We start from the raw sequence: 22,016 nt of genomic DNA on the forward strand, positions 1-22,016 counted from the left end.
GTTGTTGTCTGGTCTGGTCAGTGCTCTAGTCTAGCCTGGTCAATTTTGTAGTCATGTCTGGTCAGTGCTGTTGTCTGGTCTGGTCAGTTCTCTAGTCTAGCCTGGTCAATTCTGTAGTCATGTCTAGTCAGTGCTGTTGTCTGGTCTGGTAAGTTCTCTAGTGTAGTCTAGTCTGGTCTGGTCAGTGTTGTTGTCTGGTCTGGTCAGTGCTCTAGTCTAGCCTGGTCAATTCTGTAGTCATGTCTGGTCAGTGCTGTTGTCTGGTCTGGTAAGTTCTCTAGTGTAGTCTAGTCTGGTCAGGTCAGTGCTGTAGTCTGGTCTGGTCAGTGTTGTTGTCTGGTCTGGTCAGTGCTCTAGTCTAGCCTGGTCAATTCTGTAGTCATGTCTGGTCAGTGCTGTTGTCTGGTCTGGTAAGTTCTCTAGTGTAGTCTAGTCTGGTCAGGTCAGTGCTGTAGTCTGGTCTGGTCAGTGTTGTTGTCTGGTCTGGTCAGTGCTCTAGTCTAGCCTGGTCAATTTTGTAGTCATGTCTGGTCAGTGCTGTTGTCTGGTCTGGTCAGTTCTCTAGTCTAGCCTGGTCAATTCTGTAGTCATGTCTAGTCAGTGCTGTTGTCTGGTCTGGTAAGTTCTCTAGTGTAGTCTAGTCTGGTCTGGTCAGTGTTGTTGTCTGGTCTGGTCAGTGCTCTAGTCTAGCCTGGTCAATTCTGTAGTCATGTCTGGTCAGTGCTGTTGTCTGGTCTGGTAAGTTCTCTAGTGTAGTCTAGTCTGGTCAGGTCAGTGCTGTAGTCTGGTCTGGTCAGTGTTGTTGTCTGGTCTGGTCAGTGCTCTAGTCTAGCCTGGTCAATTCTGTAGTCATGTCTGGTCAGTGCTGTTGTCTGGTCTGGTAAGTTCTCTAGTGTAGTCTAGTCTGGTCTGGTCAGTGCTCTAGTCTGGTCTAGTCAGTGCTGTGGTCTGGTCAGTGCTGTCTTCGATTTCTGTGACTTCTGTAACCGATACACAGCAGTTATCTTGCTTGGGTGCACTGGAGGGGAGCTAAAATTACTGTATTTTTAAGATGAAAAGTTTAGTTGATTACTAATTGTCATAAAAAATAACTGCAAAAGACGATTTTGGCCAGAATGGCTCATTGGCTGTTTTGCTTCAGTTGAGAACAGAAATAGCTTGTGCTCAAATAAACAAACTTCCCTAGGTGCGTCTTCTAAAGATGTTATAGCACCAGTCAGATGTTGTTGTTTTTATAAGAACCTTGACTTAAAAAGCGTTTTCTGCTTTCTCCTATTTGAACCCAACAGATGACAGCGTACCCCACATTGTCCATTTTTGCTCCTTAAAAATTAGGCACCAGTGCCTCATTAACTACACAAACTACTGAGGGAGGGGTCACAAAATGAGCGTGCAAGGATGGTGAATCAAACAAACAGCCCCAAAATAGAACATAAAATCACAAATTAAAATAAACAACAACAACCAAGCAAAAAAAATAAACAACAAAATATCTCTTTATCAGTGGGTTCCTGGGGCATGTCGGAAAATACAGGGTGGGCCATTTATATGGATACACCTTCATAAAATGGGAATGGTTGGTGATATTAACTTCCTGTTTGTGGCACATTAGTATATGGGAGGGGGAAACTTTTCAAGATGGGTGGTGACCATGGTGACCATTTTGAAGTCGGCGATTTTGAATCCAACTTTTGTTTTTTCAATGGGAAGAGGGTCATGTGACACATCAAACTTATTGGGAATTTCACAAGAAAAACAATTGTGTGCTTGGTTTAACATAATTTTATTCTTTCATGAGTTATTTACAAGTTTCTGACCACTTATAAAATGTGTTCAAAGTGCTGCCCATTGTGTTGGATTGTCAATGCAACCCTCTCCTCCCACTCTTCACACACTGATAGCAACACCGCAGAAGAAATACTAGCACAGGCTTCCAGTATCCGTAGTTTCAGGTGCTGCACTGGAAGCCCGTGCTAGTATTTCTCCTGCGGTGTTGCTATCAGTGTGTGAAGAGTGGGAGAAGAGGGTTGCATTGACAATCCAACACAATGGGCAGCACTTTGAACACATTTGATAAGTGGTTAGAAACTTGTAAATAACTCGTAAATATCATGTAATAATTAAAGAATAAAGTTACGTTAAAACAAGCACACCATTGTTTTTCTTGTGAAATTCCCAATAAGTTTGATGTGTCACATGACCCTCTTCTCATTGAAAAAAACAAAAGCTGGATCCAAAATGGCCGCCATGGTCACCACCCATCTTAAACAGGAAGTTAATATCACCAACCATTCCCATTTTATTAAGGTGTATTGATATAAGTGGCCCACCCTGTACTTTGCATGCCTGCACCCCCAAACAGTCATTAATAATTCAAAAGGCCCAGTGTGCCTCAAAGATTTATTTTATTATTATTGTCTAACTACGATATTATACCTGGTTTGCATACTATTACTATATGGTAATGTTGTGATGATAGTCATCTAATGCTAAAAAATGAACAGAACCCAAATCAATCCTATCTTTTGATGATTCATTTTGATAGTTTTCTTGATCCAAACTTTAGAGGCTTGTGTGTGTGGTTTTTCTGGAGGGATTTTTGCCGGCTTGTTTACATCCTAATTCTCAGCGGTGAAACTTCAAACCTCAAACTTTACTATTCTGTTTAATCATTTCTGGAGAGGATCCATATAGATTTATTTTGACATGAACTGCCCATTTTCCTTGTGGAAGATTCGTTAGCTAGTCTACATGCTGATGAGCAACGTTATTTTGCAGCAATTCTATATTTTCACTCATTCTAGCTGCAATAGGTTTTGTATGTTTGTTGGTCCCACTGTGTGCTGTAAGAGTGTATGGGGACATGTTGTCCCTTGAGTGTTGATGTGCATTGTTGCATAAGCTACACACATTGTATAAATTATAATTTATTTATCTTATGTGTGTTTTTTTCCCTATGTAAATATATTTTTTATTTTCTCAGGGAAGACACACCTCGAAGAACAGACTCTGACTGTCAAACCCTTAAAGAGGTCAGAAAATAATACTTTACTGAATATGGTAATGCATTTCATATACAGTGTGTTGCTTTGCATTGAGTAGTCACAAATCTGCATATAACACTGAAGCGCAAAGCCTCTCTGAGAAGTGCTGTCTTCCCCCCCTCCGACACATATGTGTCCTTGAGACAAAAGAGGGAAAGCTCCCTCATTCTGAACTCCAATCTCAGCAGCAGGGCACAGAGAGAGAGGGAGAGGGAGAGAAAGGGAGGTACAGGGAAAGAGTGAATCAAAAGGCTGGAAATCCGCGGTGGAGAGTAAATGCTAGCTTCTCCCTGAGGTGATTTGTCTTTGCGCTTCTCTCTCTACAGATGTTAGAGCCCTTTTTTAGTAAAGACCTGAGGTTCTTTGCTAGCACTTTGATATCCTGCTCGAATTCAATATGTGAAATAGAGGAGCCACTCTGTGACTTGGAGCACATCGCCTGGCTTTGAAGTCTGATCCAATTTTTGCTGCTCACCATTTGATGTTGAAAGGATGAGATGAAGAAAACGTACAGTTTTTGCCAGTAACTCTGCTGAGCATATGTAAGATTAAAAAAGCAAAATCCTTTGGAGGATGTACTTAGAAATGTTAAGCAGATTAATACTTTCCTATAGCTCTTTTATTCAAAGATAAAATTAAATATGTGAGGAAGTCTGAGAGAACTGCCGTCGTTATTTTCAGCATTACAATTAAGCTGTGCGACAGAGCCCCTACCCACAGAGGTAGAGAGAAAGCGGTCTAGTGCCTGTGCATTAGCAATTACTATTGCAAAACACACCACTAATAGGCACTAATAAACATCAGCACCAGAACAGTGAACCCTAAGTAAATCATTTTAATTAAAGAGCTCAGCCTGTTGCTTTGTCTGTTGTTTGTTAGTTTTTCGCCTTTCTAGATGTGTTTTCCTTTGAACAACGCATGTGTGTGCATACCTCTGTCCTCCTTTTAAGGTGACTTCTGTCAGTGGTGACAGAGAGAGAGAAGTTGACAGTAAAGAGAAAGGCTCAGATGAAGTGTCTGTGGTGAAGACAAGAGGAGACAGAGACAGAGCTATACATCGCAAGCAAGGTGAGCTTTTCCACACACCAACATAACGAGAGTGACGCACTTCCAACACACAGAAAGGTCACTGGGAGTCACACACACACTAACTCCCACAAGTTTGATAAGAACATTTTTTTATTTTCTTTAAAATTTGACATTAGTTACCACATTCTTTATATAAATACTACATTTTCAGCATTTCCGTATTTGTTGTTATTTCTGCTTAGAGAATCAACAAGCACACCCAGTGTCTTTAATTCAAAGTTCTGCGTAGCACCCCCTTTTGGTGCATTTCCTGAAAATGTGTGATTGTGTATGAGTGAGTGAGTGAGTGTATGGCTGGGTGTGGTACTTGCTAGTGCCAGAGGTGCTACACATCTAAAACACATATGTAAACCACACAGATATATTCACAAATATTCACCCCCGTGTCTAGGGTTTGAGTCTTGGGTCTTTGAGATTTGTCCCAAAGTCTGTAACGTAGAATTGTAGTTTAGACTAGTTTTTTAGCTTTAAACTTTGCATTGTACAAAGATAAACTGCTGCAAAATGGCGAAGTAATGAGGCAAAACTTGAACAACTTGAAATGGTGGGATAGTCTACCTGGAAATATATACATTATTCATTCATTCATTATCTGTAACCGCTTATCAAGTTCAGGGTCGCGGTGGGTCCAGTCACACATTCACTCACACACTCACAAATACAGACACTTCTTGAGTCACCAATTCACCTACCAACGTGTGTTTTTAGACCGTAGGAGGAAACTGGAGCACCCGGAGGAAACCCACATGGACACAGGGAGAACACACCAAACTCTTCACAGACAGTCACCTGGAGCGGGACTTGAACCCTCCACCTCCAGGTCCCTGGAGCTGTGTGACTGCGACACTACCTGCTGCGCCACCGTGCTGCCCAATATATATATATATTAGTCGCTGTCAAATTAAAAACATTTAATAAAAAGACATTTAAAAACACTTTTCGCAGTTCCAGAGTCTTGGGAATTTGAGGTTTAGCCCTGCTGTGTGAGGAGTTTGGTGTGTTTGGTCCTCATGGGTTTCCTTTGCGTGCTCCGGAATCCTCCCATGGTCCAAAAACCAACATTAGTAGGTGGATTGGCTACAACAAAACTGTCCATGGGTGTGAATGTGTGTTGCCCTGTGAAGGACCAGCGAAGAAAGGTGCTCAGAGCAACACCAAAACAACTGGACAAAATTCAAATATAACCCCACAGCTTGTTAAATCTGAGCTACCCTCTCTGCTTGAACCCATTATCGTGATGAAATCAATACGTAAGCTATGTTTATCGTTAGATGTCTAGGTAATCCTCTACTCATAGAGGCTGAATCTGTCTAGTTGACTCTAAGTGGCTCTCTTTAAAACCTGACTACCCCTATCCATCATTCTTAACACCCTCTCTCTCTCTCTCTCATCTCTCATCTCTCTTTACCTTGCTTAACCATAAATACGGGTCATGTCATGTCACTGTAGGGCTGCTGCTAATAGTCTGGGTCGGGCCTTTGTAACACTCTTTAGAAAGAGCACCAATCACTTCAAAGCCATCAGGATTCCTGCATAGCAGGGCTTTCTCCCCAGCTAAGCCCTTGTGTGGCTCAAAGAGACCCACATAGTTATGGTGACACAGACACACACCCTCACACACACTGATTTGCTGAACATATGTTTAGTTTGTGTTTTGCCCTGGGCTATGAATCCCATTAATGAGAGCTTCCTGGGAGGCTTGTGTGAGTGTGTGTGTTTTTGTGTATTGGAGGGTGGAGTGCATGAGACTGTTTTCACAGAGGTGTGTGTGTGTGGGGGGGGGTAGTTATGTCTCCTAGTGACGGTCGCCAGGGGAGATGGGGGTCCATCATTAGTATGATTAGTGAGTGAGGGGAGAGAGGGGGTGGGATTGAGATTAGCAGCGTAGTGAGGATTATGGGATTAGCTATGATAATGTAACACAGCCACAGCACTGCAGTGGGCGCGGGATTACTGTCAGCTCGCCACGGCACGCCTGGGTTAGATAGCGCCTAATTCTGTAGGAGGGAGAGCAGGTGACCCCACTCATCTCTCATGTCTGTCTCACACACACTCATTTGACATATTCGCTTCTTTTCTCTCTCTTGCTCTCCTGCTTGCTCTGCTTCTGTCATTTTCTGCATTTGTGATTCCTGAGATCTTAGTGGGGTGTAGTGTAGCTGTCAGAAATGTATTGTAAAATGTGCTTTAGTAATGTGGAAATTGGACTGTGACATAGTTAAGAAAGTTATTGAAGGAGGACAGTGTGGTTGCTATTACACCGTAGGCAGAGGTATGTTCGGTGATAATGCAACAGCATAACAATGTAGTGCAGTAATAATAATTAAAAAACACTATAAAAACCTGTAAACACTGCAGTAATGTGTTTGTTTAATCAACAATTTTTATAAAGTAAGGAACAGTTAATTCAATAAGATAGGGACAGCACAGTGGCACAGCAGGTAGTGTCGCAGTAAGCCGCTCAGCGTGACTGTCTGTGAGGACAAAAAAAAAAAAAGTTTGGTGTGTCCTCCCCGTGTCCATGTGGTTTTCATCTGGGTGCTCGGGTTCCCTCCCACGGTCCAAAAACACATATCCGTAGGTGTCCATAGATCTGAGTGTGTGAGAGTGTGTGTCACCCTGTGAAGGACTGGCGCCCCCTCCAGGGTGTGTTCCTGCCTTGCGCCCAGTGATTTCGGGTAGACTCTGGACAACGATAAGCAGTTACAGACACTGAATGAATGAAAATAAGATGGTAAGTGAATGAATGAATGAAAGAATTTTCTCTGGAGATTATGTACAAGACAAGAAGGAGATCATTAATTAATTCAAAAGTGTAATTAAAAATATAGGGGGGGGACTCCTAAGAACTGTTCAATCCCAAAAAAAATGGTTACCCTCAGATAAATAGTTTTTAAAGTTGTTAAATCTTTGAGAGTGGGGAGAAAATCATACTTCACTCTTGATTAGTTTCTCTATCCTTCTCCTGGAAGAATGTGTGGTTGTCAAGATGCCGTTACTGAGAAACAGGAATAGACAGAAAAGAAAGGAGCAGATATTCTCAGATCAATGGACTTGCCACTCCAGGGCCCAGACCTCCAATATGTGTGGAATTAGTTAGTTAATGTAAATGTGTAACTAGCCCTTTTATGATGCTAAAACATGAATAACCTGTACAAAATGGCTGCTTTGACTAAAAGCAAATAACTTAATAGCTTTGTCCATTGCTTTACCTGTTTTGGGTTATAAAGTACTTTATCACAGTGATGATGGCATATCAGAATATTGCCCACCCCTAGATCTGTGGATGAAGATATCCTGGCCCAGTCAGTTCAAAATCTTCAAGCAGCAGGCCATGAATAAGCAACACACTCTGTTCATACAAAAGGAGAGCGAGAGGTTCTAATTGTTTTGGCAGTACAGTTTGTGAAGTTATTAAACCAATAGCCTTCACTGAACTATTAAAAATGAGAGAGGGAGAGAGTGAAAGAATGAGAATCAACACACATAGCCAGTCCTGAACACGCACATTGACAGAGCTTCAGGCTTGACTGCGGCTTAAACTCTGCTGTTAGGAGAACACACAGCAGAGACAGGTAGCCTGTAGATGCCCATCCCACACGGCTACTCTACTCAGCACTGGTGCTCTCATTCCCATTATTTAGTGAGGTGTGTATGTCTATGTACATGCTTGTGTGTGTGTGTGTGTGTGTGTGTGTGTGTGTGTGTGTGTGTGTGTGTGTTTGTGTGGTGGCAAAGCAGGCTTTGATCGAGGCAGATCACAGTGTGTCATTGTACACACGTGTGTGTGTGTGTGTGTGTGTGTGTGAGAAAGAGGGAGAGAGTGAGAGAGCGCGAGTGAGTCCAGGGAGCTTGCCTAGCCAGATGTCTGGAGCTCAGTTCTCTTCCTGCCTCTCATCCTGCTGCTGTCGCCCCCGGAGATATACTCTCTCTCTCACACACACACACACTACATGTCTCTCTCTCGCTTGCTCTCATGCACGCACACACACACACACAAAAACCCCTCCAAATCCTTCTCTACCCTCACTAGATTAAATCTGCTGTAGGTCACGGCCAAAAAGCTGCGTTGAGACCCGGAACCACTTTACCCTGTGTTTGATGGACATTAAGTGCCTCCAACCCTTAGATCTCTCCCAGCTGTGTGTGTGAGAGAGAGAAAGAGAGACTGATATTGAGTGAGAGCATATTGCCTGCTATTTAACACACATCTGACCCTTTTATTGTGTTCACACTATTGAGGGCAAAGGCCTAATGTTTTGGCCAGTTACCTACAGTTTGTACTGAAAAATTTTGTTGTCTCACACACGCACTTTTACACACTGCCTTGTCACTTTTTAAGTAGCTAATGTCTTGCTTAAAGGATGCATCTTATTTTAACCCTGATGCCACTTACAGTGTTGATGTTGTTTGTTCAGAGCAACTATTTTACTTCAATGAATGACAGTCAAATTTCCTGAGATGCTGTGTATCTTAATACAGTTATGACTAATTGACACATGAGCATTTTCTGATCAGACTTTCCAGCGTGTATCTTCAACTCTGGTCTCAGAGATTCTGATTGGCTGCACTGTATTGTGTTTCATTCAAACCAAAGTAGTCCAGGCTTAAACACTCCTTATGACTTCAGTACGAGAGAGCACGGCTAAACTGACGTCGGATAAATAGGCAAAAGTTTAATTTAAAACTTTAACAAAGTTTAAAGTCTACACTCAACTTTTTCATTTCATTAAAAAAGATAAACAAAAACCCACAACGTTCTTCTCTGTTATAGGCCTTTTACACCATCACTGCCTTTTTTACTCAAACTGAGCTGCGGTTGTTGTGTTCTCCTGCTGGGAATTTAAACGTAGAGCTGATCTGCTCAGCAGTGATGTACATAAACCACCTGAACACACACACACACACACACACACACACTCCCTTAATCCTCTATATTAATACCTTATTAATGCTTTACCCTATGAAGTACGTAAATACTCACACAGACAAATGCTGAGAAACTGTCAGAGATACGATCAGCTTTCACTCGTCCTCACTCACAATCTCTCTCTCTCTCTCTCTCTCTCTCTCTCTAGTAAACAGGATCAGGCTTTATGGGTTATGGAAGCTGAGCTCCTTATGTTAACACGCTTTTTGAAGATTATGGTTGTGGTAAACATACATGTCAAGAGTGAGACACCGATAAAATAAGGGAGAGAGGGCAATTATGGCGAGCCAGAGACAGAGGAAACTAACCTGCGCCTATGAAGAGTGCAAAGAGAAAGATGATAAGAAATGAATCCTTAGTACTCATGAAAGGTATGAAGAAAGGGCTTTGCTTGTGCATTTATGCTCTCTGTGATTTTAACTTCACACCGGACAGACTGACAGCAAATAAATAGAAGTTTGTTTATTGGAGTGGACTGATCCTAGGTTTACACCTGCACACTTGCTGTGAAACAAACATCAGAATATGTGCTTTAAACATATAATAAGGCTCTATTCTGAAAATTGTCATCCTAATTTCACTTGCTTTCTCTAGTTTTTAAAGGCATTCGCTTGGCTTTATATTTATACTGTTCTACATGTAGTGCTTGTGAAAGTAATCATGGTTTAATATCAGTGTATCTGCAGTGTACAGTACACTGCAAACAACAGAGGCCTCATTCATTCATTCATTCATTCAAGTTTTTTTTAAATCTTTGAATGAACTCAATGTAAGAAGTATTAATTTTTTTACACTAGCAAACGGAAGGGAGGAGGTTGTAGATAGTGATAGGAGTTTCAAAACTGGAGTAAAAATCTTTGAAATATAAAAAAAGATATAAAGGAAATTGGATTCCTAACAGTCATCCAAGACCTGTTCGACCTCCAAAAACTGTCAACCAACTTTTCAGCTCCATTCTTGCTTCAGACCTGAATAAACCTTTATGTCAATCCTTCCACTGTGAGAATCGAACTGAAATATAAGGGAAACACAGTTAAAAAGACAAAAACAGAAATATCAGCTTCAACTTCTAGAACTGAACTTTGTACATGTAAAAATATCTCTCAGAGTGTGGGTATATTTCAATATGGAGAAATATTACATTCCCTTAAAACTGGAAAAATAAATGTTTTTTCCTTTATTTTGAGTTCAAATTTAATAACTGAAGAGCTCTCTCTACTTGTCACAGGGTACTGTCTACTGATGTGCTGCATAGCTGTGTTTACCAGACTTTATTCTGGATCTATTAACAATAAACTGGTCCAAATTCTAATCAATACAACTTGTTTTAAAGTGAAGAACTTTAAAATGACTATCGCTATATTATGCAAAAGTAATTGCATAAATGCAGGTTACTTTGGTAGTTACATAAGAAACTGCAATTATTTAATTATTAATTAAATCATATTTCAGTTTCAAAAAACCAAAAACAAGGCAACAATATTAATGATGGGTTTTCTTACATATAACAATGCTGAACACATAAATAATTCTGTGTACATAAGCTGTGCACTACACTGAAATGTTTATATTTTGCAATATATCACTGATAATTAATTAATTCATTCATTATCTGTAACCCTTATCCATTTCAGGGTCGTGGTGGGTCCAGAACCTACCCGGAATCACTGGGTGCAAGGCAGGAACACTCACACATTCACTCACACACTCACAGCTATAGACACTTTTGAGTCATCAATCAACCTACCAATGTTTGTATTTGAACTGTGGGAGGAAACTGGAGCACCCGGAGGAAACCCATGCAGACAGAGAGAGAACACCAAACTCCTCACAGACAGTCACCCAGAGTGTGATCCTGTGAGACTGTGACACTACCTGCTGTGCCACCGTGCCGCTCTGCATTACTGATAATAACATTTATAAATTATAACTTATTATTACTGGATTGTGAGCTTGAATGTTGTGAAGTAGTCACAGCTGTTGTGTGTACTGAAATGGGGCAGGTAGCTCAAGCACTTTGCTTATGACAATTGTGTGTGTGTGTGTGTGTGTGTGTGTGTGTGTGTGTGTGTGTGAGAGAGAGAGAGAGAAGGTTTTCTTTACTACAGTAATATCATGTCTCATCATGGGACACAGCATCATCTTTAACACACATCTGGACCCCACTCCTGACAGCCCTCAGACAGCTGAGACACCCACTTTGTGTTCTACAGACAAAACTCCCTCCCTCTCTCTCTCTTTCCACTCCTCCCTCTCTCTCTGTTTCTCTCTCTCTCCGTTCTTTCCTGTCTCTCTCTGTCGCTTTCACTCTCCCCTGCTGTACCTGCCTTCTTCATGTGTCTGGAATATCTAAAAGCAGTCTGTTTCTGCTCTTTAAAGCAGGCCACTCCTCAGACAGTCGCACACTAGGTGAGGTTTGGACAGACAGGAGTGTCCAACCCACTCAGGGAAATGTGCAGGAAAAGTTGGCCACAACTTTATTTAATCCTCTTAATGTCAGTATGAGTCTTAAACTAGAGGTTCCTCTCTACAACACGTCATTGGACTTTCTTATAAAGTTGCTCTTTAAGATATGAGAAGTGATCCTGTATCATCTCAGACACTTAGAGGTTTTTAAATGTCTTTCTTCCGCTTTAATTAGAGCATTATAGTGTTTTGTAGACAGAAACTGGCCTTTTTTTTTTTTTTTTTTTTTTTTACCTGTCAGGTATTTATCTATTTATCTAAATACAAGTACATGTGTAGCCCATGTTTCAGCCAAGTCCTGCTGTGACATTGATTGACGAGACGATCAATGTCTCTCTCTCTCTCTCTCTCCTCCATTAGACATCGTAACCCCTGCTTAAGCAGCACATGCCTTTACAGATTAAATACTCAAATATTATTGTAGATTTAGACTATTTCAAATTAAAATGTGTTTTCAATTCTAGGTGATTGCTATAAAAAAATAAACCAAGACATAGAACTCAGCAGAGAGCTGAATTGACAGTAGGCCAAGGCTGAAAATGACAAACTGAAAAGTATTGATCCTAAAATCTGATTGGCTAAGCCACATTTTAATAAAACTAGAAATTTTAATTATTTATAAAATACTTAATATATACACACATTCAGAAAAGCCCATTCATTTATGACTAATATTTGCAGTAGTAGGAATATATCAATAAAATGATTGTAAATTGACTTTTATGTTGTCACATTAAACAACTGGTGCGTTAATATACATTCAGCTGATATGATGACAGTCCTGATTTGGATTGGTTATGTCTGCACTGCCTCTTATATCTAATGAGTTAATGAAATAATGATAGTAATGGAAATAATTCCTAGATGATTTCTAGAGCAAGCTTATGGCATCAGTGGCTGCAGTTATCCGTGTTCAGGACTATCACCAGAAACCTTGTTTTTTTTAACCTGATACTGGATGATAAAAAGCATTCACGCTCGTAAAGCTAAAGGCTGCACACTGCACCTGCAGACTTTCTGGCTTTTATTTTAAATTTTTTTTTACTTACTCATTAAAGATGTTGGGTGGACTTGAGTATTGGGTGGGTGTATATGATACGGGGGGTTACTCTGTCTCACATCAACATTGCTAGGAAATCTCAGAATAGCAGATCTTGAACGTATCTGAAAATCCTGCATCTACTTAGTGGTGTGGTGTTGTGTTGTGTGTATACACGCACCCGTGTGTGTGTGTGTACTCTAAACAGAACAGTGTGTGTGTTCAGTAGTGTGCCAGAGTCTCCATGGTCTGATGATGTGGGTGTGTGTGCGCCATGGAGAAACAGTCTCTGGTCTGGCCTGCACATGCCTCATTTAGACATCAAAGAACGTGTGCTGATGATTTTTCCTTATAATCCTTGATGCCTTTTGGTGCTTCAGCTCTTCCATCTGAACAAACAAAAGCCCCAGCGGCCTCCCCTGGCCCGGGACACGTCAGGTGATCTCAGCACATGATCACCAAACAGGAATCAATACGCCTCCCTCGTTTACGTGCTAAAACCCCTTTTAGCATCTCTTTTATGTAGTTTCTGAGGAGTGTTCAGATTTCCAAGGGATTTATGAAGTGGTTTTTAAGAGTTGCTTCGAGAATCATAGCATGAAAACCTCTCTTTGAAATATGAAAGCTCTACCTATCTTTAAAAAGAATTCTCAGCCTTTTTATCTACCAGATGCAAACATTTATTTAAACATTCAAGGCTACCGTGTGAATAACAAACCCAATTCACTGGAGGTTATTACATTTTTCTGTCTCTTTCTCTGTGTCTGTTAGACAAATCAATAGCACACTGATTCATGAGTGTGGGGTGCTTGTGTTTGTCATCTACTAGTAGTTAGTAACCACCCAATAAGAGACAGACATAACACAAACACAGACTCATAGACACATTCAGTCTCTGGAGGATTGTTTTCTGTGATTATCTACTCTTTATGATTAGTCGAGACATACCTTACTGTATATTCAAAATACATATTCCATAATTGAATATAATATTGTTACTGCATGTAAATTAACATGATGTTTTTAACACCATTTAATAATTTGGCCACAACTTCCTCCAGTAACTCATTCATTTTACAGAGTTTAGTGATGTATCAGTATGTTTTTGTGATGTAAACACAGCATTGCTGCTTTTAAGTTCAAAATGTAGATAGTTTTTTTTTTGCTGAAATATGTATAAACTTATAATTCATAATTAATTCTCACCCTTACCCTTCTCCTGTCTTTCACACAGCTCCTTTTGTTTTCTACTTTGCTTAATTCCACAAGGTTTGATCCATGAGCAGTGCTGTAACCTCTATTAAAGTTACTGTATCTGATACTAATGCTCTACCTGAAACTTTCACTCAGCTAATTAAGAGATGCTTATTCAAAAATCGTTAGAACGTCACTGAGATATCAATAAGTAAAAAAAAGTCAGTTTCATCAGTTTGTCTTGCACATTTCACTTATTTCCTTCCTAAAAATACAAGTATTTTGTTTGTAATTATATATAAAGCTTCAGTCTTATGAAAGGCCATTGATATTCATCACGGCAAATTGTGAAATTAATTGGTCAGAAACACTAACAAATATATAGGGAATATTTATTTCAGGTAGATACCTCATAGTTACTTTAGATGTTTTTCTTTTTGCACATTTTACTGCTTCTTAGTGTCTTAATTACATACACATTTTCATGTTTACATTTCTGATGTCTTTACTGTTATTTAGGTACCAATTTAAAGTAAGTCTACAGTTATAAAGGTTTTAAAACCCTGTTTAATACATGGTTATTAATAAGGTTGTAAATACTTTAAAGGACATTAATAATCCTTTGTAACAGAGATGGAAAGGAGTACAGTGACCTCCTTTTTACAGGGTCCACTAACTGACAAACAACAGGTCACCATTTCCCTTACTATCTGTGTTATAACTGATTATTAATGACTATAAATGTATTAATAGCATAATTAGTATTAAGAAAGAGATTTTAAACCATTTATAAACCGTTATAAGTGTGGTCTTATTCTAAATTGTTATTATTTCTGATGTGAAAAATACTGAAAATAACACACAACTAGGTGTGCCCTAATATCGCTGCTGTGTTCAGTTTGTTTAAGTGTGTTTATCACAACATATAACTGCTATAGACTGCAGTTCCAGGGGAGCCAGATGGCTTTGGATGTTAGTATGGTTAATTGTTCCATCAACAGTTTGTTCAGCCATTTCTGATCTATTTATTAATACCTTAAGTGAAGAAGTAAAACATAGTTTAGGTTATAAACACCTGATTTCCTGCTTTTTAATCATTTTGAGCTAATTGTTTAGGGTTAACATATAATTATCACACTTCATTGTCATTGTGAACACAACCAGTGTCTGTTTCTTTTTAGAGAATGAAGCAAGACTGTCTGTCTCTCTCTCTTTCTGTCTACAAGTCTTTTAGGGGACTGCCCCACATAGCTTCAGCAAATACTGCTTTATATGTGAAAGCTAAAAGTGGAATTTTCTCTGAGTGCGTGTGTGTGTCTGTCTGTCTGTCTGTCAGCCCCTCACTACAGACAGAGGGTGTTCCACCCCCAGACTCTCAAGCTGTTTCCCTCCCTCTATCCCACCCTCCTGCTCCTCCTCCTCTTCCATTCATACACACTGTCTCTCTGGCCTACAGTCCGCAGTGTCCTGTTTCAGCATTCACCTTTCCTCTACCTTTACACCGCTCATTACAGCCTTAGACATGAACTTTTCAGGCACAGTCTCACCCAACCCATATATGTATTCCAGTTAATACTGTCATCATATTTTGCTGTTGTTGCTTTGCTAGTGTAATTGCATAATTAATTTGTTATACTGAAATACGTTTACGTTTGATTTGAGACAAAAACAAAACTAATAGCATTAAAATATTAAAGATACATTTGACCAACGTTTTGTGAACATTAGCTTATCCAACCTTCTTCTGAAAGGAAGAGTAGTAATAGGGATTGTTTGCCTGTGATGCAGTAACATCCTCTACAACTCGAGACAGCCTTAAACTAGATGTTGGAACATTTGAACTTTAGTAAGGTCATGTATTGGTGTTGAATAATTAATTCTCAATTAATTGCAGCTCCAGCTCATTACAAACTTATTGGATGCTCCATAACTCCAGTGAACACAGCTCCACTGCTCCACAGGAAGGTCCTCCACAGAACCTTGTTTTGGTTGATGTTTTTATGGAGACAACATCATGGGTCTTTGCACATTCGAAAGTCTGTATCCACAAAAGTTGCAACTGGTTCAGTGTGGGTTCTACACGCTTTAGGACATAGATTGTGTTTTCTTCCAGTTTACAGAATATTGAAATACCTCCTGTTTGGTGTAAAATTGTAAATGCTAGTATTGTATGTCATTTTACAGTGTACAGTTTTGACCCAATTACTCTGCATGTGTAATGAGCTATGATCGAGAAAATAATGAATATTACAGTGAGCCACGCTTTTATCATCACCAGTGGTAACTGTGACTTCTAAGGGTTAATTAAATGGAATTAGGTTGATTCCACATAACAGTATGAAATGTGTGCACAAAAGCTTTTAGCTTTACAGGAGCATAGCTTGATGGTAAGCCATCATCTAGATTTGGGGTAACACAGAGCTTGTTAGATTTTTGTGGAGTGTAGAGGGCTCTTGCTGGGAGGGTAAGTGTTTCATTGTTTCACACAGTGTAGAATAATCTTACGATCAGTGCGAGGGAATATGCAGATTCGTGTTTGGGAAAATGGATCAGATTGGCCCTAACTGAAGTGTTCAAGGCTGCCAGATGTGATTATATTAGATTTTGTACTTTGATGTAATATCAAGGGAAATTCAAAGTTTGTTTTTCAAACCTTGTTCAGTGAGTGTTTCCCCTCCTTGTAGTCATTCCTTTGTGGTTGATTTGTTTATCTCTGTGGCAGTGCTAGATTTTAAGAACATGGTTTTATTAGTTTAATAAATAACTCAGAGCTCAGAGATGGCTGATGAACCCCTAAGGTCAATGATTAGCTACTATTGGCCAGTGTAGTTGGTTTTGTTATACACTTAGTTGCATTATCTGTTGGTATCAGTGGCGGATTCTGGCCTTTCAAAGAGGGGAAGCTCAATTTCGGCCTACATCATAAAATGTGTCGGTTTATTTATAATTCTACCCTCCGTTTCTTTTCAAGAAAATGATCTATGACCCTGTCGTACCAACAACGTGTCTATTCCAGGGACTTGACTCGTGTCCTCTCAATGGCCAGCAGAGCTAGGCTGCTTAAACGGCCTTGGCCCATGTGAAGTGTGTCCGCCTGTGAGTGCTTTGTGACGGTGGAGGGGCTCAGCAGCACCCGCTGGACAGAAACTGTGATAGAAGTCAGAAAGAGTGATAGAAGTCAGTCTCCAAACACAAGCAGCTACAAAAAAAAACCCAGAAATAGAAGCTCGATTTGTCACTAGGCGTTTTTAACAAAGAAAATGCCGCTAAGAGAATTCAGAAAGTCTGGTTCAACTCAAAACAGAATGAAAATGTAATGCTCCCACGGATCTTTACACCAAAGGATCGCTGATTCACTCATTTCACTGTCAATCAAAAAGGGATTCAGCCTCAGACAGATCATCCAATCATCATGCAGAAGCTGAGCGTCCGGGCCAGCCGAGGCCAGCCCACTGCCCCATAGACCCATAGATAAATGGAATGGATCAATTTGGTACACATTAACATTTTTATTAAACATGGAAACTTGAAACCCTCAGTACACACAGTACAGTTTACCTTATTTACATTGTTCCACCACCACCGGACCCACCACGACCTGAACTGGATAAACAGTTACAGATAAGGAATGAATGAATAAACACAGTTCCACCTCTGTGGAGTAGAATGACATGCACTGCATTTGGGGGGCACTGGGATGGGGTGTTTTTCTTGCACATTGAGCTTAACACTGAACTTAACACTGAAATAAGAGCAGTACTACAATAAACTAAACAATCCAAACATGTATTTTTAGTTTCCAAAAATAATTAAGAACACCACGAGGGCTCCCTGCTGATTCCCAGTGTGTGGCTCCGCTGTTCTAAGAAAATACTTTGAGATTCTTTTGGAGAAACAGCTAAAACGTATGAAAGTCTTTGGTTTTCAGGTCGGCTGCACTCACATGTTTCATTAAACACAAACCACAAACCATGCCATGACACTTTGTTTCTGCTCTGAATTCACAGACACTGAATAACTACATTATGCTCTGATTGTGATTACATGCAGACCAGCTATTATAACAACATGAAAATAGACACAACCACCTACCCACTTTTCCACAACATGAGTAAGTAAAATCCTTGCTGAGTGAAATTGCACTAAAAAGTCAGAGAGAGAGAGAGAGAGAAACCTCCTACCTTTGAAGTACAAGGAGGATTGAGATGTGACGATGCCTGTTCAAAGTTAGCGCTCTGTGGAGTTCCGCTGTAACTGTAAGTTACTGAACAGTGCTTTGGCGGAAGGATCCGGGAAGATGATGAGCAGAAGAGGCCTGTCTGTGCTAAAGCGTAGGCTCCGAGATGAAACAGGAACAGGCATTAAATATACATGCTGCCTTGTAAAGGTGTCCCGGATTTTTAGCTGCCTGCTTTTGTGGATCAGAAATGTTAAAAGTGAACATGAGATGAGGAGCAAGTTTCACAGCGCTGCTGACATGCTATTTGATCTGCAATAATTGTAAACCCACAGAATTTTCGCCTGTCAGATCACAGAATCATAGACATATTGTAATAAGCACATTCTGCATGTTTGAATAGGTCTTGGCAAATGTGAGCAGTGAATATTCTGTTCACAGGATCATGGCAAGGAAAAAACTACTATCATTTAGGTTAGACTGTGTAGGTTGTTGAGGTGCGATTTACAGTCGAGTTTAGCATTCTGTTTTGATATCGTTTCAACATGGTCTTTTTCCTATATATGTTTTGACCAAAATACATATTACCCAAGTTTTACACAGTGTGTGGTGCCTGTTTAATGTAATGAGATTTGTGTCTGTTGCTAAGAGTTTGGGATAGTGTTCACTGAACTCCAGTTACTCAGAGTATCAGTGTATCACTAGCAGCCAAAAAGGATTGCTGTATCATCGGACAGCTCAAGAACCACATTACATTTTTGTGTGTGTAACAATTTTCATTTAAAAACAATGGTCTTTGAAGAGTCCCTTTTGAATACTCGTGTATGAATGCATGTGTTTTGGCTGTGTCTGTGTGACTGCGTCTGAACACGGTGTGTTTTTGTGCTTGTATGATGTTGTTGTGATGCTGTTTTAATGTAATTTCTGTTTCAGAGCGCAGTGGGAGACGTGTCACTCTCAGCAGTGCATTGCTGATCTCTCTCTCTCTTTCTCTGTGTGTGTTTCTCTTTATGGTCCAGCAGTGAAGGTGCTGCAGCGAGCCCCTCGGCGTCGAGGCCAGCAGCCCAAGCTCCTGAACAGCCCAGAGGACAGTCTTTACTACAGCCAGCTCAACGTGAGTTCAAAGCCCGAATAAAGCCCTTTGTCCGACTTTGTTTCCAGATGATAATACAATTAAAGGTACCTGTGCCAGACCCCCGAGCCGCCCCAGCCTCCCCCCACCACCACCCCCACGCTCCTCGTCTGTTGTCTCCAGCATGGGCTTCTGCTCTTTATCTGTTGCTTTCATGTGAGGATGTCTGCCTTCACGGTGAATAATTGATGTGGTTTATCAAAGCCGAGCAAGATGCATGCTTCATCAGGCTCACCCCAGCCCTCTTTGATCAAAAAAAATTATGCTGTGACTTCTGATATTATCAGCATCTGCTCGCATTCAACACAAAATCACTTTGAATTAAAAATTAATGATTCTCTCTCGCGTTCGTTCGTTTGCTCGTCTTTTCTGACTCTCTGACTCTAAGCTTGTGTGTGTGTGTTTGCGCGTGTGTGTGCTCTCTCTACAGAGAACTCTAGATTACCAGGGGAGCAAGAGGAAGCCCAGAAAACTTGGGTAAATAGCTGCCTTTCCTACTTTCTCTTCACCCCCATATCTAAACAGAACAGGCCCTTTGTGGAAGTGAGGGATCCAGAGACGGATTTTGTTTTCTGCTAATGTAAATTCAGAGCTCAAAATAAGAGGCTTTTAAATAGCTCCCGCTTTTCTATTATTCTTGGGAGGGAAGAAAAATTGTACATGAATGCAAATTTTAATTGTGAGATACAGTATGTGACCTCTCTTCCCCTCTCTCTCTCTCTCACTGCTGGCTATCTGTGCTTCCATTTAAAGGATTAACATTAATTCCCTCCTTTTCCCTGGAGGAAAATAAAGAGTACCATTCATGTGAGAGCTGTCTAACCGCTTTTTTCCCCGTCTTTGACTCCCCTCTCCTTTTACAACTCACTCTTTCTCTTTTTCTCTTATGCCTTTATTTTTCTCCTTCTCATCCCTCCCCTTTCTTTCTTCTTCATTTGTTGCTCTCTTTCTTTCGCTCTGATTTCTGATCTCAGGCAGATTAAACTCCTGGATGGAGATGATGAATATTACAAATTGCTGAGTGCAGTGGAGTCCATCCCTGAGGAAGATATCTCCTCCTCCTCTGCTCCTCCTCCTCCCCCTGGTCCTGCTCCAGCTCCACCGCTGTCCAGAGGAGCGCTGGTCAGTCAAAGCTGAGGGCAGTGGTATTTCAGCCTCGGCTCACAACAGGTGCACAGTTCATTACACACACGCATCACGCCTCCCATGCACAGCGTTTAGCACTGTTTCTTCAGCTGTCCTGCCTAGGCACTGGCTTCCAGATAAATGCTCAGTCCCTTTTCAGTTCCTGCAGTGCAGTGTCAGCTCAGTCCATCCAGGTCATATTGACTAATGACAGTTATTTAATTGTAGGTCAATAATTCAGTAGAATATATATCAACTTGTTAATTTTTTTTCTAAATCAAGACATTAAACCTTGTTTTTACTCCAACTCTCATTAATTCATGCTTTTAGTGTTTGAGTGATAAAATTAGATGAGAGATTAGAGGCACGTCTTGGCCTCTTGGTGCGTGTCTCACAGACTGGGATTAAAAATGTAGCATAGAACATGCCTCTAATAAAGATTAGCTATAAAACAGATATTAGAAATAGAAATAAGTTGAACATTACTTGAATTAGATTAAATTAGCCACTGTGCCGCATTGTTAGTTGAATAACAAAAGCTTAAGCTTTATGTATAAACATATGACTCTCGTATAGCTGTAGAATAGTGAGTCATCCACAGACTGTATCGACATCGACTGTGTTATGTATTATTTAAGCTACTGTCATAGAAAGTGCAGGGTCATGGTGGGTCCAGAGCTTACACAGAATATAAAGAATATGTTGATGCAGAATTTTATATTTATTTTATACACAAACTGAAAATATCAGCGCCAGGTTTCTTTACAATAACGCCACATATCACATGAATGTTTTAACACTGAATATTTTTTCTTCACGATGTAAGAAAAACTAAGTTTATTATTATTGTTTCCAGCACATTGATTTTTTTTATTTACAAATGTATGCTCAGAGAGAGTTTAAAAAAAAAAAAAAAGGTTAAACATTTCATGCAATTTATTTTTCAATTAGACTGCTTAGTCAGCTCTATCACCTGCTTCATGTAGTTACTCTTCCATTCTTCTGCTATAGAGACACAAACACTGGGTCCTGGAAAAGAACAGAACAAATTCAGCTACAAACTATCTCCCTCTCTCCCTCATTCTCCCTCTCTCTCTCATTCTCCCTCTCTCTCTCTCTCTCTCTCCCTGTCTCTCTCTCTCTCTCTTACCCTTGCTCTCCCTCTCTCTCTCCCTCTCTCTCTCTCTTGCTCTCCCTCTCTCTCTCTCTCTCTCCCTCTCGCTCACTCTCTCTCTCTCTCTCTCTCTCTCTCTCTCCCTTGCTCGCGCTCTCTTGCTCTCTCTCGCTCACTCTCTCTCTCTCCCTCCCTCTCTCTCTTGCTCTCCCTCTCTCTCTCTCTCTCTCCCTCTCGCTCACTCTCTCTCTCTCTCTCTCTCTCTCTCTCTCTCTCCCTTGCTCGCGCTCTCTTGCTCTCTCTCTCTCTCTCTCTCTCTCTCTCAACTCTCTTTACTTTTTTGAGTTTGTAAGGCAGAGCCACACTTTGCTTTGATATATAAGACAAATGGTACAGATGTTGATGAAATAAACAGAAAAGTTAATGACAGTGCACATTTGATGGGAGTTTAGAGTGTGTCCTGTGGCGCAGGGGGATTTCAGATTCATGTAAAACATTAAGGATGTTTTTGTTCCAGAGTATTCAGAGTTCAGAGGAATTGGCTGATTCTTTTTCCATGGCAGTACTCGGGCAGTCTGTAGGAAACACTGATAATACTGCATCTGGATCGACATGTTAAACACATTAACCTAGTAAGATGCAAATATTAATATAAAAATAAATGCACATGCAAAACAAGTCAATAAAATGATACAGGGAATATATA

At 40.4% G+C, this 22,016-nt stretch overlaps 1 protein-coding gene across 1 annotated transcript in view; it reads left to right on the forward strand.

Moving 5' to 3' along the window:
• The window catches only part of myo3b (myosin IIIB), a 104,813-nt gene that overhangs the window by 71,013 nt on the left and 11,784 nt on the right, over positions 1 to 22,016 (forward strand). Inside the window, exons 31-35 of the mRNA XM_066685927.1 lie at positions 2,984 to 3,032; positions 3,995 to 4,112; positions 18,959 to 19,053; positions 19,502 to 19,548; positions 20,046 to 20,193. Of these exons, the coding sequence (XP_066542024.1) occupies positions 2,984 to 3,032; positions 3,995 to 4,112; positions 18,959 to 19,053; positions 19,502 to 19,548; positions 20,046 to 20,193 (457 nt within the window). The remainder of the gene's footprint in view (positions 1 to 2,983; positions 3,033 to 3,994; positions 4,113 to 18,958; positions 19,054 to 19,501; positions 19,549 to 20,045; positions 20,194 to 22,016) is intronic.

Source organism: Hoplias malabaricus, chromosome 12 (genome assembly GCF_029633855.1).
Source record: "Hoplias malabaricus isolate fHopMal1 chromosome 12, fHopMal1.hap1, whole genome shotgun sequence".
Taxonomy (NCBI): Eukaryota; Metazoa; Chordata; class Actinopteri; order Characiformes; family Erythrinidae; genus Hoplias; species Hoplias malabaricus.